Below are 27737 nucleotides of genomic sequence, written 5' to 3' on the forward strand. Positions count from 1 at the left end.
GGCCATTGCCTTTTGGTGGCTTGTGTCCCGTCCGGTGCCTGTAGGGGAGGGGGGGCTGCCTTGCTGTTGTGCGCGAGCCTTTTTTTTTTTTTTTTGGGTCTAGTTTCGTGTGCAATGTGTTTCGTGCTTTGCTTGTGTTTGAATACTTTTTTATGTGCCTTTTCCTTTTTTCGGTGCTCTTTGCGCCTCATTTCTCCATTTTTCCTGTGCTCACTCCTTTTTTCTCAGTTGTAATAAGTAATTGTTATGATTTGGTTCTGGACATCGTATCTTTTTTACTAACTGTATCTTTTGAAAGCAATGCCAATTGTCTGCGTATTTTAAGGTGCACTGAACAATAGCTGAGTGCATGGCATCTGGAAGAATAGCTAATCACTGTCTAAAATCTCCTCCTCATAAAAGTACCTTTCATCCAATTCGAATATTATTATTCATAAACGTTTGTAGAAGTTTATGAATGGTGTTGAGTAAGTGACTTCATGCCATTGTACATTCATCAATATAAAGTATCTATCTATCTATCTATCTAATTAACATTTTTTCAAGACGGATGTCACGTGCAGTGCCACCGTCAATGTTCATAGTGGATACCGATTTGTAGGATCTAATGTAGTTGATAAAGATTTCACTTTCAGGTACATCATCAGTTATAAGCTTCTGTAGAAATTCAGTATATGAATGTAAAGAAGGCAGTCTAATTTGACCCTTTTGACAACAACGTGTAAATGTATTACTTGTATTGCTAGTTGTTTCTTCAGGGAAGTGAACTGAATGACCATGATTGCAAATGACATTCATTAATCCGAATGAATTTTCCTGGTGTATATTTTGCTTGTGCCGTTTGAGAGGCGCGTTGTTGCATGTGTAGTATTTGGGACGTGTTGTTTTGGAGCTGTAATCGATTTGCCTGTGCTGTGTGAGAAGCCTATTGTAGCCTTCCTTGCCGTTAACGTATGTCTGAGACGGGAGGTGTTTCGTTTTGAATCCGTGCCTGTTGTGATGCAGCACTTTGATTGATAGTTTGCGTCATGTGGATCTAGGATGTAGATTTGTGCATATTTGCGTTGTTGATTTGTTTCAGGGTGCACTGTTCCAATGCGATGCAGTATTTGTGCACATATGGGAAAGCAGTATGGGCCATTGCCTTTTGGTGGCCTGATATTTACTCCGTTAGATGCAAAAGCAAATGAACTATTGTAGGATCTAATGCAGTTCATAAAGTTTTTACTTTTAGGTACATCGTTAGTTAGAAGCTTTACTTGAGCTTTGCGTTTTTGGAGTCGAGACATTTTTTCTTTTAGAAATATGGATAAGTAATAAGGAGTATTGCACTCACTGTTAATATGGAGCCTTTTCTGCGGTTGAACGGTTAATAGTGCCTTATTGTAAGGAGATCCACCAATGCTGACACCTATGCTGTCTAGTGTGAAGGTGTTGACGTTCACTTTAGAATATGTGGCTTTGGGTGTTACTTCTTATGGATGTGTGGGGGGGGAGGGCTGAGGATTGTTGTTGCGCGAGCGTCTTCTTTCTTTTTGTGTTCCTGTGTCTTGTTGAATCCCCCTCTTTGTGTGTGTCCCGTCCGTTGCTTGTAGGGTCTGTGGGGTGGTTTTGTGTTCTTTTTTTTGTGTTCCATGGGCTTGTTGAATCCCCCTCTTGGTGTGTGTCCTGTCCAGTGCCTGTGGGGGGGGGGGGGGCGTTGCCTTGTTGTTGTGCACGAGCCTCTTTTTTTTTTTTTTTTTTTTTTTTTGGGTCTAGTTTCGTGTGCAATGTGTTTCGTGCTTTGCCTGCATTTGACTACTTTTTTATGTGCCTTTTCCTTTTTTCGGTGCTCCTTGCGCGTCATTTCTCCTTTTTTGTCTTTTTTCTGTGCTCACTCCTTTTTTCTGTGGTCTTGTCCGTCTCTCGCGGCTCCTCATCCGCCTCTCGCGGACTCTTTTTGCGCCTGCGCAGTACGTCTTTTTGCAGCTACGGCCCATGGCCGGATGTGCCTGCGTCCATCATCCGGTTTAGCATTCTCGGTTAGTAATATGGATATATATATATATATATATATATATATATATATATATATATATATATATATATATATATATACTGTATATAGTATATATATATATACTGTATATAGTATATATATATATATATATATATATATATACTGTATATAGTATATATATATATATATATATATATAAACTAACTTTATTATGTTCCATGTGTTTTTTGGGAAATCACCCAACCGACAGGGCCATCTATCAATCACCACCAGGAACTGCCCTCCACCCTATAAATTCAGAGGGTCTTCCCTGGTAGTTCATTGCTAATGTACTCTAAGATTGGTGAGTTTTTGTGCCTTTTGCTGTACTTTTTATAATTATCGTGGATTTTGAACATTATAATCTGATTTTGCCCCTAAAGATATGTATTAGGACTTGATTGCTTTGGATTGCTTTGAGTTACAGGTAATTCCATTTTGCCTTTTGAGCTCACTGAAGTTTCATTGTTATCGAAGACCATTTTTTGTGATGTATAAATCATTTATTTTATTAAGGTTCTATGAGGACATTTATGTTTATATACCCAGGGTTTTAATTAGATTTCCCCTTCTAGCGGACATTTTTGGAAGTGCTTTTGGAACATTTTAGGACTTGTGTGCATTGGTACTCCTAATTCATGACAGTGCTTATTTGTTTGCTATTTATATCTGCTAATCTCTGGATTTGAGCACTTATCTGCTGTCCTTCTTTTCTCTTTTTTGGTGTTGCATTTTTGGATAAACAGTCATAATTATACCAAGATGTCTTCTACTGTGGCTTTCTTTCATCTGTATTATTATGATACATGCAGGCAGCTGCACTATAAGGATCATCATGTTGTACAGTCCCTGATGGTTCTTGTCTGATAGAGAGTATTGTGTGTACTTCTGTCCCTGTCGGTATAGAGAACCAACATGTGCCTAACAGTACTGTAACTGGGGCCTTTAAAAGGATCAAAGGTCAGTACACTTCAGAGAGCACAAAATCTGTGACAGCATTCATTGCATTGATTGCCTTTCCCTAAAACAATTGCATCAATTTGAATTTTCATAAGGTCTTTTGAAAGCAAGAAGCTATTAGCAGCAGGGCTTATCACTATAAAGATGAAGGAATAAAGGGCAGATGGCCATGTTTGTTGTGTGTTTTATTGTGTTATCAGATCACCTACGGTACTCAATATAAATTAATATACCCAAAAGATTTTTTAGAAAAATCATCTGTCTCTCTTTAGAATTAATACATTCTATTTGATCCTATACCATAAAACAGTCCAACCAGTCTAGTGTATTGGTTGCAAATGAGATTTGTAAGTACAAAAGACAAAACTGGATTTTTTTTTTAACAAAACGATTTAAGACCATGGTGCAAAAATGAATACAACCCAATGAATATCTCTGGAATAACACTTGATAATATGCTAATTAACAGGAATTCAATAACAGATAAGTCTAATCAGTCATCAGAAAGGTGACCACCAGATAACTCAAAAACTAATGGTGGTATTTAACAAGTAAAATCCAATCCCATTCAATGCTGACAATAATTGTCATCATATGAAATTAAAAAAAAGAATTTCTTTACACAAAAAAGGTCAAGGCAACAAGAAAATTAGAAAAGCATTGCTGATCAGTCATGATACAGCAGCAAAGTGACTCAGAAATTCAGAAAGGATGGACATGTGGCAAGCTCTCTGAGATGTCCAGGCCGTCAACAGAAGCGAACACCTTGAGATGAGCATTTTGTGATAAGAAGAGTTGAGGAAAATCACCATGCTTGTTCATCACAGACAGCTAAAGCAGTAGAAAGCCAAAGTAGGGTGACTGTTGCCGGAAACAGAATACAACATATCCTGCAGAGGAGTGGCATGCAATGAAGGAAGCCACTGCTAAAGCCTGTTTAGCATTTGGCATGCACTTAACACAGAAGATAGCAACTAATTTTATAGGTTCTATTCTAGATGGGGAATATGAAGAAATGTCAAAACCAAGTATGTAACTATTGCCTGTAAACTCTTATCTGTCTTTCTTTCCATGTTGTACCCTACATGTCTCATCCTCAGGATCTCTATGACAGACTCGGGTATCCACTTGGGGTATCTTTACTTTCACACTTTTATTTCAATCAAATTTACCATCCATAAAGGACTTCATAAAGGCATAACTTGTGCCTTTAGTGGACCACAATCAAACACAAAATAAACAATCTAAACTTCTAGCCCACTAGTAGCAGTCAGACAGAGACACTTGCTTTAAGCATCCACACACAAACAATATGTATTTGCATCAAAGCCAAAAACAGCAAGTACAAAGTGATGGAATTATTCAACCTGGGTTGGTTAAATCTTCATATAGTCCCATTAGCAACAGTAAGACACTGGTGAAATTTCCCTGATGGGTCAGTTTCTTATTGAAGATTATGTTCTCAATCAAAAATGAGGAAAAAAGATTTCTTTCTGAAGAAAAGATGAGGCTCTCTGAAAGTGTTAGTTTTTTAAATGCCAGCAAGTCCTTCCATCTGTTCTTTCCCAATGAGCAATTTGGCAGATGGCCGGGGTCCGGCTGGGACGCCCCTGTAATGGAAGGACTGGAGCAGATGGCATTTTTAGGGCAATACCTACCCCGAAACACGAGAGGGCAACCTCCTGGGTCACAGTGGGGCCACAGGTTTGAAGCTTTGAAAGTCAACCCTGCTGGGTCCTGTGGCCACCACCAGGGGATAGCTGGACAGTTCCTGAGCTCTGGATGGCAGCACTTCCGCCATACCAGGAAGTGCTGCCGGAAGAAGATCTGGGAGCACCTGGAGAACTTCACAGTGCCCTATAAAAGGGGCCACCTCACTCCATTCAAGGAGCCAGACGAAGCTTGCTGGGAGAGGAGTAGATGCGGCAGACGAAAGTAGGGAGTGAAGGAAAGCGCTGCCCCAATTGAAATAAAAAGTGTGTGCTGCACAATATTTCTGTGTTGGGGTTAAGGGGTCTGTACGTGCCCTGGGTTCCAAGGCATGTAAAAAAGACACTTGTGCAACTGGTTCTCAAATCTGCAAGAAGGACATTGCTCACATTTTACAGTTTCTCAAAACTGACAGTATATACAAAAACAAAATTAAGAAAATATTGCAACACACCAATATTTCATAAGCATCAAACTCATCCCACACCCAGATCAAAGTTAGTTCCCCGAAACTTGAAGGTCTTAAAAACCTGACTGTGCTGGAAACAATAAATTTTACTTCTGTACAGTTTAATGGAAAATAATTTCGGATGAACTTGTATTTAGGATAAAATTGCAAAGATTCATGAAATGTTTACCAAAACTCTTTTCAGGTGACACAGTATGCTAATATAAATCTTGCATTAGTAAAATGACAGACTGTAGCCCTTATAAAATTAATTATTTAATCTGTTTTGAGGACATGGAATTTCACTTTAAAGAACTTTGTTGTCCTCTACAAAACCAAGGAATAGATTTTGCCTTAAGATATTATTATGTTCTGATAAAAGACTTTGATTAATAAACTAACACAGTCATTTGAAATGCCGCTGACTAAAACTATGTAATGACTAAGATTTTTCCAATAAACACAGTCCAAGGTAATCATCTAAAACCTTATCATCAAAAAATATTTTTATTTTCATTGTATTTATTCTGCATCATACTTAGCATTCAGGGAGAAAAGATGGAACCACTACAATGGAGGTTCAGAACTCCAGGTTCATCAGACCCAGTTGTGGTCTCTAGGAATGCATAATCTAGGACTCCAACACCATCACAGCTCCAGAATGTACAGTATGTACAATGAAGATGGAGAAGAGGACAGTGTCATTTGAAAAAAATGCTCCTTAAAACGAACAGTAAAGTTCCTTGCAAACGAGGAAACAAACAAACTTTCTAAACAAAGACAATTAAACCTTGGTTACCAATCATTAATAAATCTTGTCAGTATGCCTGGTGTAAAGAAAACAATGAGAAGCCGTATTTTTTTTTAATTTCCCATGCAGTCCTACCAGTCACAATATCTAAAAAGCTATAAAAGATATTTTACTTTATAATGTCCATGAAAGTATGAATCTCCAGATTCCAAGTGATATATAGATATATACAGACAGAGAAAAAGATTATTCAGGGAGGCTGGGATCTGAAATACAGGGTTATTGTCTACAGCGTTATATGAGTACAGTGAAAAATTATGTTCTACTATAAACAGCTTACCTTTGCCAGCATACATATGAAAAATGAGAGTGCTGCTTACAATCTTCCGAGCTGACAGAAGTAGAGCTGGAAGTTGATGCTCATCAGCAATTTGATAAGGGAGCTTCATCTTTTTCTTTACATTGCTTCACAGTAGGGTGCCATGTACATGCATGAATTCAGCAGTATAGTTATTTATACAGTAGTGTCTATCAATATGTAGCAACTGTTTATGGTCAAATAAAGCTGAGTCTTCAAAAGACAACAAAATTAAAATGTGTAACTTATGAAAAATGTAAAAATCCTTCCACAACAAAGTTCCCATGTTTGATGTAGTTATGATTTAATAGCCCAAGAATACAAAAAGTAGCAGAAAGGAATCACTACAAAATGGCAAAAAAAAGAAAGAATGAATGAGAGAGTTCATCACTGGCAGTGAATGGCACTCTAAATTAAAATAATGGGCCCCAATTAGTCAGGTTCTGCTTTCTAACTAACCTTAACAAATGCTTCATTTGATTATAATAAGATTTCACTTTAAAATTTCAGCTACCCAGATGCATCTGTCACTTACAGTACTTAACAAAGGCTCTGTTGCAAACCCTTAACGTGTTACCATTTTCTTTATATATTATCTGAAAAAAAAACTTGACAAGGTATTACTTAAGGTTACTTAATATAATGTCTGCAATGTTGAAAAATGCATAAGTGATTACAACACAGACAGAAAGAGCACACCTCAGATACAAAACTGATTTGAAGATGCAAGATGGTTACCTTTCCAACGTACTGTGGCTCCGATCCTATGTGTTCTTCTAAAACAAAGAACTGGTTCCAAACCCAGCCACGTTTAGGCCGATGGTGTACCTCAGTCTCTCCGTCAATGTGTTTGGTTTGGTTTTTGCTCACTTTTACTGAACTATGATGAGATGTCCCATAGCACCTCTGAACAAAGCTGAGACAGACCAGGACAGGACAGAGGCAGGATGTGGTCGTAATTCTCATTGTAGGAAATCAGCTTGTTAATTTCCTTTTTCCTTTATACAGAATTTGCCTTCTCAGCTCAGTGTATTAAAGTTAATTCCAGATTATGAGGCCAGTCCAAAGAGTTCTTTTAAGGTCCATGGTTTAACTGCCCATCGGGGGAAATGTCAAACTTCATTTACATCATGGATGAGAACAATAATCCTGAAGGGACTTTGCAGGAAGCTTTAGTACAAGCTATAGCAACAGATCATCATGCTTCAGCTAGAAAGAGAAAAAAGAGAAGTATATCAAAGGAAAGGTAATTCATTTCCAAATGGATATTATCTATAGTTGGCCAGCATATTATCTGGTGCTCTACAAGCTATTTCACAGAAAAGAGGCAGGATTAATAGTTGAGAAATGAAATTTGATTATTTTAATTTTAAGGCTTTCCATGTATTAGTAATTTTGCTCTGTCACAAAGGAATTGGATACAATTAAAACCTGCAGCTGCAAAAATCGGAAAGATGCTTACTTGACACATGTACTGCATTAAGTCATACGGTATAATGATAGATAAAAATACAGACCAGCAGAGACTATATTATGTTCTGAAGCTAGTACAATGCACTTTAAATTCCAGCAGTTTAACATAAAGTTAAAAGATGCCAATTTAAAATTTACTGCCAAAGAGTTATTTTCTAAGAAAGACGTAAAAAATAATAATACTTGACATAGCACATGTCAGCAATCATAATATGATCTACTCAATTCCCTGCCCATGTTCATTTGGAATGTTATTTTATGCAAGAAACAGTTTGAAATTCCATACAGTAGCATAATATAACGTTCTCAAAGGTGCACAGCATTCTACAAGGTGTCAGTCCATCACAGGGTCCATTCATGCGCACACCCACACTCATACACACTCAAACAGGGCCACTTTAAAATTATGAGTCAACATAACTCCATGTCTTTGGGGATGTGTGTGGAAAACTGGAGAGTAAAGAAGAAAAATCTTGGAGAAAGGGGAAGAACATGTAGATTCCACATGGATAACATCTAGGTGTATGAACCACCCACTGAGCCACCTTGCCATCATCAATTGCTTTTCAAAATTCCACAACATTGATTATTTTTAAAGACATCTTGCACTCTTAAAATATGTAAAAATATGGCATAAATGGTAATGTTTAGGACAACTATAACACTGTTCATCCAAATGAAACACCCTTTGTCAATCACGGTTAAGGTGAGCCAACAGCATAAAGTGGAGACAGAAACCAACAATCACTGGGATACCAGTCTGCTGTATAAACCACATACTTATTTGGAGTTGCTAATAAATTCTTGACCGCACAGCATAGTACCATCATTTATTATTAGAACTTATTCAGTTTACCACAGGCACACTTACATACACTAACTTACAAAAACAGTATATACTGAAGTAGGTTAATATTGCTAATCATTTTGGTAGCACATTGTTGGACTGTAGGAGATCACTGGAGGGTATGAGGAAACAAGCCTATCATCTGGAGAACAGAAGGCAAACCAGGCAAGAATTAATTAGTTTGCAGAGCCATAAAGCTACATATCACTAGCTTGGTATAGTATAAGTGTGGCAAATTTCTATTTCCTGTTAGATGGCATATCAAAGCAGGTATAGCAGTTTAAATGCAATGAAGAAAAGAGATCTTCAGGCTTGGTATGGCATTAAATTTAGACCAAAACTGGACTTTTGCTTCAGATTTTATAGTCTATTAAAACTTTATCAACAGAAAATATGGCAATGTTGAAAATGTTTAACCAATCAAAATGAATAGTGATAAAGAATAAGAAAGTAAACATGGAGGGCCTCAACTAATGCAATGTATTGTAATAAAAGGTTTGACTTTTGTAAGAGTTAAAGTTGAACCCTGCTCCAGTGTGTACCTGGCATGTGTCTGAGTCTCATATCCTTCTGAGCTTATGCCTAAAATCTGACGCTATTATTTTATTATTCACTATGATAAAATGTACTTCTTGTCCTTTACATAACCCCTTAAGAGAAGTGCTATATTTATGGCATAACTTTTCCCTTACAATACTGTTTCCTGTCTTGTACCAAGCTGGATCACAATATATATATATATATATATATATATATATATATATATATATATATATATATATATATATATATATATAGGCCATTGTTCTTTTTCTCCTTCCTCTTAAGCGTTCACACAGCTCACAAAAAATAAAAATGAAAAACATACATTTAAAAAGTCACGTACATCCTAAACAAACAGGACTATCAATCAAAATCTGCCAAGTCCTGTTAGCAACTAGGTGTAACCAATCATGTTAAAAGTTTTCTGAATTTGTAATGAATTCCTTTTAAAGAAAAGTGACCTAATCAATAAATTGTATAAATATAGCCTGAGGACATTTTTTACCCTTTGTAGCAATGTGACTAGCATGTGGCTAACATGTAATACACTTGTTACCTCTTCGAAGATTTAGATAAAGAATAATGCTTGACGCTTTCTCCTGCCTGTGTTTTATTGCTTAAATTGGGGCATTCCAGTGGGGGGTGCCTGTGTGTATTAAATTTTCTTCCACAGTTTTTGGCGCCCAACATGGGGCATAACTGACAGCGAGGATCAGCAGTGAGGCCCATCAGGAGTATGCATCAATCAATTTTCTACACCCAATTCATCCACCAGAGGATCATGGGAATGCCAGTGTGAAAATCAGGAATCAACATAAGAAGTGACACCAGTCAGCTCAGGACAATGCAGAGCGGGACATTAATTTTGCTGTGACTGCTAGCTATGGAGCAATGTTAAGTTAAAAGTTAAAGTTAAATAAATGTAATGTGATTTGTACACAATAAATAAATAATAAAATCCTCTTTCAGCTGCTCCCGTTAGCGGTTGCCACAGGGGATCATCTTCTTCCATATCTTTCTGTCTTCTGCATCTTGCCATGTCACACCCATCACCTGCATGTCCTCTCTCACCACATCCATAAACCTTCGCTTAGGCCTTCTTCTTTTTCTCTTACCCAACAGCTATATCTTTAACATCCTTCTCCCAATATACTCAACATCTCTCCTCTACACATGTCCAAACCAATGCAATCTTACCTCTCTGACTTTGTCTCCTAACTGTCCAACTTGAGCTGACCCTCTAATGTCCTCATTTCTAATCCTGTGTGGAAGCTAGGTCATATTTAATTGAAATTGTTGCCAAGTCTACAAGTCTGTTTTGCAACACAGACTTGAGCGCAAAGTAAGTTTTGTTAAGTTTCAACTGCCTCTGAAACTGGAAGTGTTTAGCAGTATTCTTAGGGCAAAGAAAACATCAGGTATGTAGTGGACCAGGTAGGACAGATGAACGAGACATCTGTGCAGTTTGATTGAGCGGAAAAGATAAGAAGATGGAGACATGAAGCCCATAAAATGTTTAGTGTGTGTAGTGAGTGGTAGCTGCCACGTTTGAAGTACAAAACAGGAATGTATCACCCTGTCTCATTTTCTTTATTTTCTTTTTTTGTGATCAACTTATTATTAAGCAAAAACAAATTGACAGGAATAAATGGACATAACATACAATGTAATCTAAGCCTGAGCCAAGGGATTATTTAAAAAAAAATTAAACAGTTGAGTCACAGCAGACCAGGATTCAATTGCATTACTGGAAGCACCATTAATCAACACCACAGACAACTCCAAATGTATTATGTTGTAGATGGAGGACTGCCAGTTGTCGAATAGTGACGCATTCAGGGGTCTTCTTGTGGGAGGCGATAATGAGTTTGGCAGCCAGGGTGGTTACTAAAGAATACAAATGAATCAATCATCATATTCAAAATTCAAGGCAAAAAAAAGTCAAAAGAAACAAACCAATTCAAAAACCAGGCAGAAAACTCAAATATAAATCAGAACATAAGAAATCTGACAAATAAGAGGTGACCATTCAGTCAATCAAGACCCTTGTATGTTAAGGATGCACATGTCACTCTTTATGAAGTCGTTCCAGTGATGTCCCAAAAAAAAAACAATGGTGCCCATAACAAAACAAAAATACCACCATAGCAAAGCAATTATTTTCTTCTTTTTCAATATGAAATACAATGTAAAACTAACATTCTATTTGGATTTCTTAGTGTCCAAAACAGTGATGGGCATTTTGATTCACTTTATTGATTTTATTCTTTCTTTCAAACTATTCATCTATGTGAATTCATTCTTTTAATTCATTTAGAGTGTGGCATGCATGGACAGCTCCTTGTCCCCTCTGGTCATATTACAAATAGTTAACTTAACTAACCGTTCCCCATGGCTCCGCCCATGTAGTAGTGAAACAGGACTATCAATCAAAATCTGCCAAGTCCTGTTAGCGACTAGGTGTAACCAATCATGTTAAAAGTTTTCTGAATTTGTAATTAATTCCTTTTAAGGAAAAGTGACCTAATCAATGAATTGTATAAATATGACCTGAGGACATTTTTTTCCTTTGTAGCAATGTGACTAGCATGTGGCTAACATGTAATACACTTGTTAACTCTTCGAAGATTTAGATAAAGAATAACGATTGACGCTTTCTCCTTCCTGTGTTTTATTGCTTAAATCGGGGCATTCCAGTGGGGGGTGCCTGTGTGTATTAAATTTTCTTCCACATTTTTTGGCGCCTTAACGTGGGGCTCCAAGGTTCACCTGGTGAGGGGACCCACTTGGACCTGGAACCTCAAGAAGAAGTGGCCAAAAAATAGTTAGCGCCTGGTGGGACCAGATCTGGCAAACTTTAGGACTGGCCCGTTCCTGGTCCACTGCTGGGACCCAAGATACAGGGACTCCGGAGTCTGTGTCGAGGAGATTCAAACCCACGATCAGGTAGGAGAAAGTTCAATCTATATATTATATAACGTTTATGATAGGGTTTTTTTTTTCTTTATAGGTCGTGCACAAGGGGGGAATACAATAAAAAAATAAAAAAACTCAGCTGAGTAAAAGAATCCAGGCTCCTATTGGTGGCTAGATAGGTCTGGTATTGGGTTCAGTCCCCTGTCGGTGGCTAGACAAGGGTAAAGATCAGAGCTCCAGGGATATACATCTATATATATATATATATATATATATATATATATATATATATATATATATACAAAAAAAAATTTAAATAAAAAAAAAAAAATGTATGTGTGTATAGAAATGAGGTTATGCTAAGCCGGCATTGAGTGAAATAAATCGGTAAATAAAAAAAAAAAATATATATGTATTGTTATGCGTATATATATATATATATATATATATATATATATATATATATATATATATATATATATATATATATATATAGAGAGATAGATAGATAGAGAGAGAGAGAGAGAAATAAATATAAATAGGACAAGATAAATATATGTGTGCAATGATTTAAGGGTGATATCCAAAGTCTGATGTGAAAGGAATGGTGTGTGACTTTGAAAAATGTCTTCTGGAATTAATATAGGTACCTAGGAATAACAACATCGAGCTAAATTTGATATTTGGATGTATTTAAAATAGGTGTGGTTTCCAATTAGACATGATCGGGATAATATAAACGGTGGGAAAAGGCCAGGATAACAGTTTAAAATTAACCTGGGTGGTGTGAAAGAGCGAGTGTATGCATTGTGGTTGGCCAATGCGTATGTTTCAATAAAGAAAGTTTACTGAGGAGTGGCGCAGTGGGTAGCGCTGCTGCCTCGCAGTTGGGAGACCTGGGTTCACTTCCCGGGTCCTCCCTGCATGGAGTTTGCATGTTCTTCCTGTGTCTGCGTGGGTTTCTTCCGGGCGCTCCGGTTTCCTTCCAAAGACATGCAGGTTAGGTGGATTGACGATTCTAAATTGGCCCTAGTGTGTGCCTGGTGTTTGTGTGTATCCTGCGGTGGGTTGGCACCCTGCCCGGGATTGGTTCCTGCCTTGTGCCCTGTGTTGGCTGGGATTGGCTCCAGCAGACCCCCGTGACCCTGTGTTCGGATTCAGTGGGTTGGAAAATGAATGGATGGAAGTTTACTGAGGATGGACTAGGTAGGTGTAGTCTGAGAAGCAAGAATAAACTTACATTTTAACCAGCTGAAGTTTGTTCCATTAGTGATAATAATGGAATATATTATTGCGGTTCAAGTATTGGACCGGACAGAAAGTGAAGGACTGTTGGTCATCAGTATAATAAAGGAAGGATAGAAGTTTACAGAATAATGTGAAAGAATGTAAACCGAAACAATAGTGAGTGTCTGACAGTTAGTAGGAGTGTGGTAAAGGAACTATACATACTAAGGTGATATGTTAACGCTGAGGGTTATTAGGTGGAGACGTGTGGACTGGCCTGACAGCCAAGATCAATGGTGAATATGTGCAGTGTTGCTGTGGTGACTCGTTGCTGTTCAGTAGCAAGATGACAGCTGTTACTGAGTTCACGCAGGAGGCTTTACAAGGCTTTTGTGGGAATGATGCGGACTTAGAACTGATCACAAGCGTCTGGACTAGTCCCGCTTTGGGACCACTACAGTATACAAGGAAAATTAACTGTTGCCAGTGGAAAGCACTGTGTCGTTTATGATTATTGCTGATGTCTTGAAATAGACTGTGCCTGTCTCAAATGTCCTCCCCATTCACAACGTGCTTTATTCATTGTATCTCCTTATCCAGTGACCCTGCCTTAATATTCTTTTATATTTGTCGGCGATTGTATTAGCTGTGGACCTGATCTCCTTTTCCAACCACTGCACTATGGTGGACATTTTTTTTACATCTTACAAAATGAGACTCTGCCCTTTCCAGATTTGCTCCGCTCTTCAGTTATATGACAAGCCTGCTCGGGTCTAGTTTTGCACGTCTCCTGGGGTAAAGAGTTACTTAGATATAGTGGAAGGATTCAGGTATGTGGACAATGGGTTGTGCATGTTAGATTAGGAAAAGGGCAAGCTGAAGAATAAAACAAGACTCCCCGTTAAGGCTAAGTGAGATCCAATGTACATTTCAAGTTGGGGTATTTCGGAGAATATTGATTTTTCATCTGTGGCTGAATTCCCAAGTCCACCTGTTATGCTCTCCGGTAAATATCCCAATATTATATGTTATCAAGTTTGTTCATTCTCAGCATTATGTGCAGGACTTGCAGGAGGTGAAGGTTACACTTCGCTCCCAGGTCGCTTATTGCGCCGCATCCCGCAACCCTCCTGTCCTTCATTCCATCTGCAGTAAACCAGTTCTCTGGTACTGACCTCGCGTTTTCTCTTCTTTTCCATTGTCTTTTGACTTCTGATTTTAAATACTTCACTTTTCTTTCTTTACGCGTGTCGAGTCCCTTTTGTTGGTGATATTGTAGTATTTTTATTTAGTATGTAGATCAGGGGTGTCAAACTACGGGCCTGCAGGGTGGCAGTGGCTGCAGGTTTTCATTCTAACCCTTTTCCTAATCAGTGACCAGTTTTCACTGCTAATTAACTTCTTTTACTTTCATTTTAATAGCCCTGTTTCAGCCCTGTACAGTCCTGTCCCCTGAATTTATTCCTTTCTTCATTAAATGGCAGCCAAACAGAAACGAGATGTGAAACGAGCCAACAGATGACTAACTAAACTGGGAGTTCAAAGTCCAGCCAATTTCACTTCAATCGCTTTCTTAATGAGAAGCTGATCCTTCCTGTTAATTAAACCTGTTATTTAATTCTATGACTTGTTGCTGCTCTCATTCTGCCACAGCAGACATTTCCAAAACTGTTGATTTTCTGTTTTTTTCTAAGAACACCGTCAAGATGTTTTGGAGACCTGAGAGATCACCCTTACCAAGGCCATCACCTTTCTTTATTTTCAGATATTGTATGATGGGCACAAGTGAGCTGGTCATGTGGCGGCCCGTTTTGTGTCTCATTATTGTTTGGCTGCTAATTAAGGAAGAAGAGACAAACAAGGGCCTGAATCAAGTTAATTAAAACTAAGGCAAAAGAAGTTAATTAACAGCAAAAACTGGTCACTAATGAAGAAGATGGCTAAAATGAAAACCTGCAGCCACTGCGGCCCTCCAGGACTGGAGTTTGACACCCATGATATAGATGATCTGTTGCTTTGCTCCGATTTAAAGAAGAATTGCAGGAAAAAAAAACACTAAAGCTTTACTTTTCTTTCTAGCACAAAATTGTCATAATGTTTCCTGTTCTAAACTCCAGCTGGTTACATAAAAGAGAAAACGGATGTTTTGTCACTCTCGTATCGTGGCCGTAAGACTTGTGCTTCGTCCTGAAATTAAGCAACAGTTGCTACCTTTTCTCTGCAATGGCTCTTAAAAAAACTGACGTCAGCTCCTAGATTTATATTAAACTGAATTTTCAAGTAATTGGCTGAAATGTGCACACAAAATTTAGAAATCTCTGAAATCAGTCTCTAGAGCGCTGGATTAATTCGGGTTATAATGAGTTTTGACTGTGTGTGATACTTGGTAAATGGAAACATCTCCAATTTTGCTCATAAAACTACTTGTACGTGTACGAAACATCTTTCCTTCGAACCCTGATCACGTTCTAAGGAAAATTGTTCTTTTAATAGTAATAAAATACAACGGAGACAATTTCTTTCAAGAATTAAAATATTATTGGTGTGTGTTGTGATGCTTTTGAGAAATATTGAATGTATATTGAGCTTGGATGAGTGCAAAGCCACTGTTAAGACGGGGAAGTATAGTGACGCATTGATGAGCACTGCTGCTCAACAACAGGAAATGAATGCTTGGGCTTATATGCTTTCTGTGTGGAGTGAGATGTGAGTGCTTTAAATTACAACAGTTTAACTGCCTTTGAGTATGTTTTCCATTATGTTGAAGAGGTTTTTGTGACTACAGTGTATTAAAACAACATTTGACTGAGTTTGGAAATATGGTTGAAGAGAATGTGTGAAATGTATATGAATGACACGATTGATCAAACTATGCATGAAACTGAGAATGTGTATGTTGTATGTACTGTATGTATATGTATTATATATCTATTGTTCAAACTGAGAGATCTCTGAATTCAAGCGGAAAATATGATTAAGTGTAATGAAAAAAAAAAAAAAATAATAATGTGTATACTGCCTTCTTTATAAGTAGAAAAAAAAGAAAAAAAAAAGTTTTGTTTTCTAGTAATTGCAAATTAAATTTAAAGTAAAACAAGACATATTATCTAGGAAAATGAGGAAAGTTGTATTGAGCACTGGCTTTCAGTCTAGGCAGTGTTCCATATTAAGATTTGCTGTACAAAAGGGAGGTTAAAAGAAAAAATAGATAAACGAAAAAAAAAAGGGAATGTGGAGCTTAATTTATATCGTAATTAGAAACTATGCCCCTACTGCCAAGTGGTCTGCACAGGCTTCTAAACCTTTGCATTGACACGTGCGTGTCAATTGCATAAGGGTGGAGATGTAACTATTAACACAGACTCGCGCTATGTCATAATCATGGATGTTTTGGAAAATGTGAGGGTGCAAGACCAGTACTGGCTATCCAATTCAGCACAATACTTTGGTGTATAATTTGTTTGATGCGATTATGGAGCCTAGCCAAATTACTGCAATAAAGTGCCAGATATATAAGAATAATCGAGATGTGGTGTGCCGTGGTATTATTGGGCCAAAGATGCCACTCGGTGGCCCAACGCACCTGCTGCGCCAGTGTCCAAAGTTTTTTATTTACAGACCAGTGCAACACCCACAGATGTTTGGACTTGGAAATAAGAAGGATGATGATGGGATATGGCGCCACCTACAGACTAACAAACTTTTTCTGCCCAAGTTTTCTTTTCTAGGCTTTGCGAAGATTGCTCCTGGATTAAATTATGCTGATGAACATAAAATGGTGCCACATGTGGAGAGCTTTTGGAGGACTCCAGAGTTCTCGCTTTATGCTGTAGCGTACTGTCAGAAGTGTGTGGTGTGCATGAAACATAACATAGGAAAAGGACTGAAGATACTCGGCGAAAGCACTGGCACCAACCCTGCTGGTGAGGTCCGCACCAAGTCCTCCTGGTTACCCCTCATGTTGTAAAGGTTAAAGACACCAGTTCCTGGATTCACCTGTCCCACTGTAAGAAGATCTGTTTGGGAAGGTTAACATGAAGATAAAGGCAGTAATCATTGTGTGCATGATATGCACCATCCTATGGACTTGTATGCTGTGACTGTGGTCTGAATTCGACCCGGTGCATGGCACGAAGGGAGAACTGGCCATGGCGATTAAACATCCCACCTGGACTAACAATACTTGGTGATGAATAGAACTGTACTGCTTTTAAGAACAAATTGCTGTCTCCCTATCCTTAGTAATGTGTTGTCAATAATGATGTCCAACACTATGATAAATAATATGATCCTTTGAGTCTCCCCTATAAATCCAACTGCCCCTTCTCTGAATGATCTTAATGATTCTGAAGCTTTTCTTTTTCATATTACTGATATTGATGATATGTAAGAAAAGTGAACCGTTTCGGTTCAAAGGGAAGAGTGTAAGAGTTAAATTTGAACCCTGCTCCAGTGTGTACCTGGCAATGTATTTTATTATTCACTATGATAAAATGTACTTCTTGTCCTTTACATAACCCCTTAAGAGAAGTACTATATTTATGGCATATCTTTTCCCTTACAATACTGTTTCCTGTCTTGTAACAAGCTGGATCATAATATATTTATACTGTATATATATAGGCCATTGTTCTTTTTCTCCTTCCTTTTAAGCATTCACACAGCTCCCAAAAAATAAAAATGAAAAACATACATTTAAAAAGTCACGTACATCCTAAACAAACAGGACTATCAATCAAAATCTGCCAAGTCCTGTTAGCGACTAGGTGTAACCAATCATGTTAAAAGTTTTCTGAATTTGTAATGAATTCCTTTTAAAGAAAAGTGACCTAATCAATGAATTGTATAAATATAGCCTGAGGACATTTTTTTCCCTTTGTAGCAATGTGACAAGCATGTGGCTAACATGTAATACACTTGTTACCTCTTCGAAGATTTAGATAAAGAATAATGATTGACGCTTTCTCCTGCCTGTGTTTTATTGCTTAAATCGGGGCATTCCATTGGGGGGGTGCCTGTGTGTATTAAATTTTCTTCAACACTTCTTCTTAGGAAAACAACTTCATTAGAAACTTCAGAATTACACAACACATCCTGAATAGACAAAAAGAGCTCTGATTCTTTTATCGTGACAACCTGTGGTGACAATAATACTGGGTTTGGGAAGCTTTTTCTCTATATATTCAAGTATGTTCATCTTCCTTTAACATACAGTATATGTATATATACTGTATATACGAGGTGAGACACAAAAATAACCGGACTGGGCTTGGGGCTTTCCTGGAAAACCGTCTGGAGGTCAGCTGAATGTGAATCATAGAACTATATCCCCTCCTACACGCTCTCTCAAACCGCCAACCGGCTAGGTATATCCTGTGAATAGCCCAGTCAGAATTTGCACAACAATCGCTACGCAAGTTGCCATTAGAATGTCAGGTGAAAAAAATCGAACAGTGAATCAACATCAAATTTCTCTTTAAATTGAACAAAACGGCCACAGAAATACTGTATATGAAATAATAAAAACAGTGTATGGTGTGTAAGATAAAGGCGCTATATTGCACCCGACCCGACACAGATTCACACTTTAGGCACGGGTAAAACAAAGAAAGTATTTTTTTTTTCCAGCTGGAGGGCACATCTTACCCATAATCCCTCCTGCCACAACACAGTCCCAAGCACAGTACAGTACATCAAGCACTCTTCTTCCCTCACTGGCACCACCACTCCTCCCAGGCAACCTTGTCTTCCTCCACCCGACTCTGGCTGCTGAGTGGTGGTTGCTGTCTCCTTTTTATCAGACACCCGGAAGTGCTCCAGGTGGTTGATTGCCGACATCCGGCTGCACTTCCGGGTAAGGTGAAACCAGTGCCCAAAAGGGGCCAGCAGCTCCTGTTGCATCACCCCCTGGCGGTGCCTGCGGAACCCCACAGAGCTGCACAGAACTCCAACCCCCATGAAGCCCTGGGGCAGTTCAAGGCACTGCTGCAATCCAGGGAGGCTGCCATCTAGCGTCCAGGGGGAGCGACTGGGTTTCCCACCCTTGTCCCCCTGGTATATATGGTACAGGGGCATCCCGGCCAGGCATGGGACCCGGCCATCTGTCACAGGTGATAACAGTCTGTCTCGCACACAACTTTTTGAGTGGCACAAACATTTCAAGGAAGGACAAGAAAATGTGGAAGACGTTCAACACCCAGGTCACCCACTCTCATCTCAGACGGATGAAAACATCAAAACGGTGAATTAGATTGTTCAAAATGATCATACTGCTTTTCCTGTAGAGCAGTTTTTTACTGACAAAAACATTTCTGTCCTCGATCATCATCCCTATTCACCCAATTAAGCTCCCTGTGATTTTTACTTTTTCCTGAAAATCAAAAGTGACCTTAAGGGAACATATTTTTCTTCAATGAATGAAGTGAAGACAGAAACGGCAAGCCTGTTGAAGAGCCTCAAGCAAGAAGACTTCCAGCACTGTTTCAATCAATGGAAGATACGTATGGAATGGTGCAGAGATCAGGAGGGGGAGTGTACAGAAGGTGACAATGTTTAGATTGCTGTAATCCATCAATAAATATATATTTTTTTACCAATGCGATTATTTTTGTGTCTCGCCTTGTGTGTGTATATATATATATATATATATATATATATATATATATAGTGCATCTGGAAAGTATTCACAGCGCATCACTTTTTCCACATTTTGTTATGTTACAGCCTTATTCCAAAATGGATTAAATTCATTTTTTCCTCAGAATTCTACACACAACACCCCACAATGACAACGTAAAAAAAAGTTTACTTGAGGTTTTTGCAAATTTATTAAAAATAAAAAAATTGACAAAGCACATGTACATAAGTATTCACAGCCTTTGCCATGAAGCTCAGGTGCATTCTGTTTCCCCTGATCATCCTTGAGATGTTTCTGCAGCTTAATTGGAGTCCACCTGTGGTAAATTCAATTGACTGGACATGATTTGGAAAGGCACATGCCTGTCTATATAAGGTCCCACAGTTGACAGTTCATGTCAGAGCACAAACCAAGCATGAAGTCAAAGGAATTGTCTGTAGACCTCCGAGACAGGATTGTCTTGAGGCACATATCTGGGGAAGGTTACAGAAAAATTTCTGCTGCTTTGAAGGTCCCAATGAGCACAGTGGCCTCCATCATCCGTAAGTGGAAGAAGTTTGAAACCACTAGGACTCTTCCTAGAGCTGGCCGGCCATCTAAACTGAGCGATCAGGGGGGAAGGGCCTTAGTCAGGGAAGTGACCAAGAACCCGATGGTCACTCTGTCAGAGCTCCAGAGGTCCTCTGTGGAGAGAGGAGAACCTTCCAGAAGGACAACCATCTCTGCAGCAATCCACCAATCGGGCCTGTATGGTAGAGTGGCCAGACGGAAGCCACTCCTTAGTAAAAGGCACATGGCAGCCCGCCTGGAGTTTGCCAAAAGGCACCTGAAGGACTCTCAGACCATGAGAAAGAAAATTCTCTGGTCTGATGAGACAAAGATTGAACTCTTTGGTGTGAAATCCAGGCATCACGTTTGGAGGAAACCTGGCACCATCCCTACAGTGAAGCATGGTGGTGGCAGCATTATGCTGTGGGGATGTTTTTCAGCGGCAGGAACTGGGAGACTAGTCAGGATAAAGGGAAAGATGACTGCAGCAATGTACAGAGACATCTTGGATGAAAACCTGCTCCAGAGCGCTCTTGACCTCAGACTGGGGCGACGGTTCATCTTTCAGCAGGACAACAACCCTAAGCACACAGCCAAGATATCAAAGGAGTGGCTTCAGGACAACTCTGTGAATGTCCTTGAGTGGCCCAGCCAGAGCCTAGACTTGAATCCGATTGAACATCTCTGGAGAAATCTTAAAATGGCTGTGCACCAACACTTCCCATCCAACCTGATGGACCTTGAGAGGTGCTGCAAAGAGGAATGGGTGAAACTGGCCAAGGATAGGTGTGCCAAGCTTGTGGCATCATATTCAACAAGACTTGAGGCTGTAATTGCTGCCAAAGGTGCATCGACAAAGTATTGAGCAAAGGCTGTGAATACTTATGTACATGTGATTTCTCAGTTTTTAAATTTTTAATAAATTTGCAAAAACCTCAAGTACTAGGGTGTTGTACCGTGTTAGCCATTATGAATGTAGAGAAAAGCCAAGCAAAATGACACCTTTTATTGGCTAACTAAAAAGATTACAATATGCAAGCTTTCGAGGCAACTCAGGCCCCTTCTTCAGGCAAGATGTAATAAAAGGTGTCATTTTGCGTGGCTTTTCTCCAAAAACCTCAAGTAAACTTTTTTCACGTTGTCATTATGGGGTGTTGTGTGTAGAATTCTGAGGAAAAAAATTAATTTAATCCATTTTGGAATAAGGCTGTAACATAACAAAAGGTGGAAAAAGTGATGCGCTGTGAATACGTTCTGGATGCACTGTATATATATATATATATATATATATATATATATATATATATAATATATGTGTGTGAGGACCGACATCCCAGCCGGACTTAACTTAGGGACCACACCTGGCAAGGACAAAAATAATATGGAAAGATGGGAGAGAGCACTTTAGTTTATTGCCTCCCCCCATACACTGGTTTGCAATATTCCTGGGCCATGATTAACCAAAGCAGTTAGTGATGGGACATTATGGGGCTTGAAGTCCTTTGAGTCAACCTTGTTGATCCTATGCGTGCCACCAGGGGTCACTGAAGCAGCTGGAGAGCTCTACGTTGTAGAACTTCCATATGACCTGGAAGTACTTCCAATAGGCAAAGCCCTGGCACTGGAAGTACTCCCGGGGTCCTCAATAAAAAATACTACACTGCCTTGTCCATGTGAATCAGAGCCAGGAATGAAGATAGTTAACTCTTGCATTGGAGGAGTAGCAGCGGTGGACAACAGAAAAAGACAAGGAGACAACTCGTATAACCCTTCTGTACAAAGCATTTTGTAAAGAACCACCACTTTATTTGAACCGAGAACTATTTTATGCTTTTGTGTTTAATAGGGTTTGGGGTTCAGTTGCACCCCCTAGTTTTCACAGCTGTTTGCTAGTTCTCTGAGTTTGGCATCCTTAAATAATGTGTATTCAAACAGCTTCAGGTAAAGTCCTATAGACACATCATTCTTTTTTGTAGACTCAAAACTCTCAAAAGGTCCCATTGAAGGGCGACTCATTAACAGCTAGCAACTTAACCATCTCACTTATGCTTTTCACACAGTATCTGTTTTTCTCACTCTCGTTTGATCCTAGCAGTCTGCCACAAGGATGAAGCTTGCACATAGCATGCCTACTTGTTCAATCCCTTGAACCCACTCCACTGTAGTTTTCTATTTAGCAAAACTTCATTTTGTAAGCACAACATCTTTTTTATATGTGGCTCCAAATTATCAACAGGGGATGCAAGAACATGCGTTAATCTTCACAGAATATTCTAGCCACAGTTGAGAATGACACCAGCTTAGGTTAAATACATGAGAACTTTGACTAAATAGCCACATTGGGTAAGTTTTCAACATAAGGTGTGACTGTGCATTTGAATTTAAATTGAGGTCACTATCAACTGGATGATAAATTGGACTGGACTGCCAATACTGATTCTCTGTGCAAGAGAGGACAGAGCCGGCTATACTTCCTTAGAAGACTGGCGTCCTTCAACATCTGCAATAAGATGCTGTAGATGTTCTATCAGACAGTTGTGGCGAGTGCCCTCTTCTACTTGGTGGTGTGCTGGGAAGGCAGCATTAAGAAGAAGGACGCCTCACACCTGGACAAACTGGTGAGGAAGGCAGGCTCTATTGTAGGAATGGAGCTGGACAGTTTGACATCCGTGGCAGAGCGACGGGCACTGAGCAGGCTCCTGTCAATAATGGAGAATCCACTGCATCCACTAAACAGTGTCATCTCCAGACAGAGGAGCAGCTTCAGCGACAGACTGCTGTCACTGTCCTGCTCCACTGACAGACTGAGGAGATCGTTCCTCCCCCAAACTATGCGACTCTTCAATTCCACCCGGGAGGGGGGTAAACGTTAACATTATTCAAAGTTATTGTCTGTTTTTACCTACATTTTTATTACTCTTTAATATTGTTTTTTTTTTGTATCAGTATGCTGCTGCTGGAGTATGTGAATTTCCCCTTGGGATTAATAAAGTAGATATCTATCTGTCTATCTATCTATCTATCTATCTATCAACAGAAGCAGAGGAGCATAAGCCAAGTAACATGTATTGGGAGAGGATGGAGGTGTGTTTGTACTCGGACCATGGACTGAGTGCTCCTAAGTGTTAGGCTTCAAAGAATTATTAGACTTGGAAGAGCAAGTGCATGGTTTGTTAATTAAAACATGGTGAATGGTTGCCTAACACACAAGACAGCTACATAACATCATCCAAAAAACACACAGGAAAAAAAACACAGGAGGCTGCTGCACATGCACTAGAGACAAACCTGTGGATAGTTTTTGCGGCAACTGAAACGACTGAAAAAAAGAGAAGTGGTAATATATGGCAACACAATTAATGTTGACTACACTACCATGCCTCATTAAGTAGTCTTTCCTTTCTTGACGCAACTACTCAACTGTGTGCTTGCAAATAATAATCACACGAGCTAGCAGGTATCTCACTTTTGTTGTAGGAACAGATTGTCCAATCAGAGCGCTTTAAAATAACTGATAGACAGTGGAGCGAATCACTGTTGCCTCTATGGGTTATTTTCCATTGTCTGATGTGCCAGTGGGGCGGCATGGTGGCGCAGTGGTAGCGCTGCTGCCTCGCAGTAAGGAGACCTGGGTTCGTTTTCCAGGTCCTCCCTGCATGGAGTTTGCATGTTCTCCCTGTGTCTGAGTGGGTTTCCCCCCACAGTCCAAAGACATGCAGGATAGGTACATTGGCATTCCTCAATTGCCCCTAGTGTGTGCTTGGTGTGTGTGTGTGTGCCCTGCCCAGGATTTGTTGGCTGGGATTAGTTCCAGCAGACCCCGTGACCTTGTGTTAGGATATAGCGGGTTGGATTATGACTGATGTGCCAGTTAGTAGGTTGGAGAAAGTCTGACGTTAGTGCAAACCTCTGCATCTCTGACTTTTGTATTGCTTTTAGGCAATCAGATGTTTGGGGAAACTGTCTGGAGTGCTTTTGTAGGGGTATGCATATGGCCTGGGTAAGGGGCACATCAAGATTTTTGGGAGGTGTAACCTCTCCAAGCAATGCCCAGGACCTGGAATGGAAATTCAAAGCCGGACTCAGGAGCTCTAAGTAAATTTCACCATTGTGACACTCTGTCTATACCAGTCTTTCCCAACCGTTGGGGTGTCCATCACAGTTTTTTCACATGTCAGTATGTTCGTGACCCACCGGGGGTTCCCCCTTAAAGAATTTAGTTCAGTAACTTGAGCGGAGTGAGTTGGGTGGTCCCACTCAGTGAATCAAGTACAATAGTCAAAGGGGGGGATAGGTAGTCCTGTGTATCAGAGCATTAGATGAATCAAGCATGATTGCCAATCCTTTTCCTCCTTGGTGAACCAAGCATGATCGTCAGAGTGGGGGTTGGGAAAACATGCATACATTCATCCATTATCCAACCTGCTATATCCTAACTACAGGGTCACAGGGGTCTGCTGGAGCCAATCCCAGCCAACACAGGGTGCAAGGCAGGAAACAAACCACGGGCAGGGTGCCAGCCCACCGTAAACATGCATACATACAGTGCATCCAGAAAGTATTCACAGCGCATCACTTTTTCCACATTTTGATATGTTACAGCCTTATTCCAAAATGGATTAAATTCATTTTTTTGCTCAGATTTCTACACACAACACCCCATAATGACAACATGAAAAAAGTTTACTTGCGCTGTGAATACTTTCAGGATGCACTGTATAGTACATCCTCAAATACACTTAATCTTGTTCAGGGTCAGCGGGTTGGAGCCGATCCCAGAAGTACTAAGTACAATGCAAGAAACAGCTTTAGATAAGACACCAGTCTATCGAAAGCCAAAGAAACAAGTACACCCCTAAATGAACCTAACACTCATGGCTTAAGGAATGTGGGGTGAAAAACAGGGTACTGAAAGAAAATCCATGCAGAAAAAGAGAACAGACTTTGGAATGGGTATAGGATTTCAACATGAAATAACATACTATAAAGCAGCAGTGCCATAGTGCTACCCTTTATTTTAAACATACTGCTTTTAAATGTGGAGAGATGTCTTCACAAGAAGATTCTCTGTATAAAAAATCAATACTTTTATTGGGGGTTATCTTTATAAATTATACCAAATAGGAGTAATAAAGTTCACACACACTTCATAGTCTTTGAAAGTGGGAAACAATTAAAATGCTAATTTTTACTAGCACATAACAAGTAAACACAATTTAACAAAATGATCGAATGTGACTAAACAGATTCAAAAGAAGGATTTACGTGTTTAGTCTGAATGAGGCAATTTCTAAAAGTAAGTAAAAAAGCTACTTAAAAAGGCAAGTTTAAAGAAAATCCCTCCGATACAGATGGAAGACACTAATGCACAGTGGCGTTTCTGCATTAAGGGCCAGTGGGGCACCATATGTTGTGCAAAATAAGTAATAAGTTGTCCTCGGTAATTTAAATTATTATTAAATTATTAGTTTTGTCTTCTTAAGCATTTTTCCCAATTCATATACTCAAAGGTATTGTTTCATGTAGTATGTGAATTACAGTATTACCATCCTGTTTCCAGCTGAGGGGCTGGCCCAATTGGCCTTGTAGTGTTCTGTGTACCCTTGAGTGTGTGAGCATATGCAACATGAATTTTTCAGTTTAGCAATGTTGCTTGAAGGTCAAGGCCAAGCAGCACACACAGCAGCAAAGAACTATGTAAAGTCCTGCTCCCTTAAAGGAAGCCATAGTAATTTGAATAGAAAAAAAGAAGGAGATCAATATCAGGAATGTATTGAGACACTACACTGCATCTTGATTTTCACCCACCACTAAAGAGGACCATACTAAATTAAAATAAACACACCAAGAAAGCCTACGTGAGCTCAATCCACTTTTGTGGAAAAGAAACCAGCAGTATGATGCTTGTGTTTCAAAGAAGCACTGAATTCCAGTGCAGAAAGGACAAGTATGTATTTTTTTTCAATTGTTTGCTGGCCTCCAATTAAACACTTAGCCATACAGTAGATAGTGCTGTTACTGGATGTTCAATGTACAGTGCCTTTTCATGCAATGAGTGTGTAGTCTTCCTGTTCATTCAGTTTTAAAGCTGAGGTGTTGCTGTTTCATTTTAGTTAGTTCACAGCCAATGTATTTTCTTAACAGCATGTGGTTGCCAGGCTCTCAGTTTACTTAGCTTTTCGATCTATATTTCTGTATATTGTCAGATGATGACGATGTCAGAGGGTATCACAATGATCTGATGCCAATCGAAACAAACCAAGCACCAGCATCCCATTGTTTGATTGATTTTCTTTGACAAGAAAGGTATGTGTGAACTTTTAGGTTTTGCTAGTCATTAGCAAAAGAAAGACAGATATTATTAATTAGGGAAGTTTGTTTTAACGTTAGAAAAGTCTGCATACACTGGAAAATTCTGGTATTACCATATAAAATGCCACTGCTAATACCATCATGGTCATTATGCTACCAAACCACAAACTAAATAGAAATGCATTTAAATCCCAAAACACGTGCCTATAGTGGATGTCGTGCAGGTGGTAGCACAGGGTATCAACATAGATGCAGACCTGTGCCCTTTTATGAGGAACAAGAAAGTAAGTAATGCTATGGGTGCTTGGCATGTGAAATACTAAGTTTACCCCATGGAATGTCTTTTTTAATATCTATGAACATATTCCAATTTGATCTTCATTTAAACTGTATTTTTAGGTAAAGGGAGAGAAGGGGGAGTCTCAGTCCAAACCCAAACTTCCACCAGAACAGATCTATTAAGATAGACTTTCACTATCGACCTGCAAACCTTAGAGAGAAAGTCACAAAGACTAATTTTTGTTTCTGTTTCACTGCCTTTTTCCCTACAAAGCACTTATTTTATTTGATATTATTTGCATTAGGATTAAAAGGGGTGATTCTGCTAGCACCACAACACTTCATTGACATCCATGAGTGTCCTTCCAGCTGTCCACAACAGTAATAAAACATACATTAAATGTGACAACTGTGTTTTTAAGGTTCCCTTTTGGAAAATTTAGCTTAAGCATATCATACCACTTTGTCCTGTGCTTGAAATAAACAGACTGAAATTTTTCATTTTTTTCCCAGCATAACCAACTCAAAATCAAAAAGCTTTGCATTGGCAAAACAATTCAAGCAGAAATGTGTTGCTTTATTTTAGACTCATCTCAAGCCAGCATTTACAGAAACTGTAGCTCTTGTAGCTCTATCAACTTGCATTGTCCATCTATGATATATGCACTTGGTTTTTGGTACAGACTTAA

General features: G+C 39.1%; 1 protein-coding gene across 3 annotated transcripts in view; it reads right to left on the reverse strand.

Annotated features, from left to right (window-relative positions):
* LOC114653468 (cadherin-18) overlaps positions 1-27737 on the reverse strand; it is a 1070530-nt gene that overhangs the window by 577781 nt on the left and 465012 nt on the right. For all 3 annotated transcript variants that reach the window (XM_051928932.1, XM_051928933.1, XM_028803814.2), the window contains one exon: positions 7004-7474. In XM_051928932.1, coding sequence (XP_051784892.1) covers positions 7004-7231 — 228 coding nt within the window. In that variant the 5' untranslated portion in view covers positions 7232-7474. The remainder of the gene's footprint in view (positions 1-7003; positions 7475-27737) is intronic.

This window comes from Erpetoichthys calabaricus, chromosome 6, assembly GCF_900747795.2.
Source record: "Erpetoichthys calabaricus chromosome 6, fErpCal1.3, whole genome shotgun sequence".
Taxonomy (NCBI): Eukaryota; Metazoa; Chordata; class Cladistia; order Polypteriformes; family Polypteridae; genus Erpetoichthys; species Erpetoichthys calabaricus.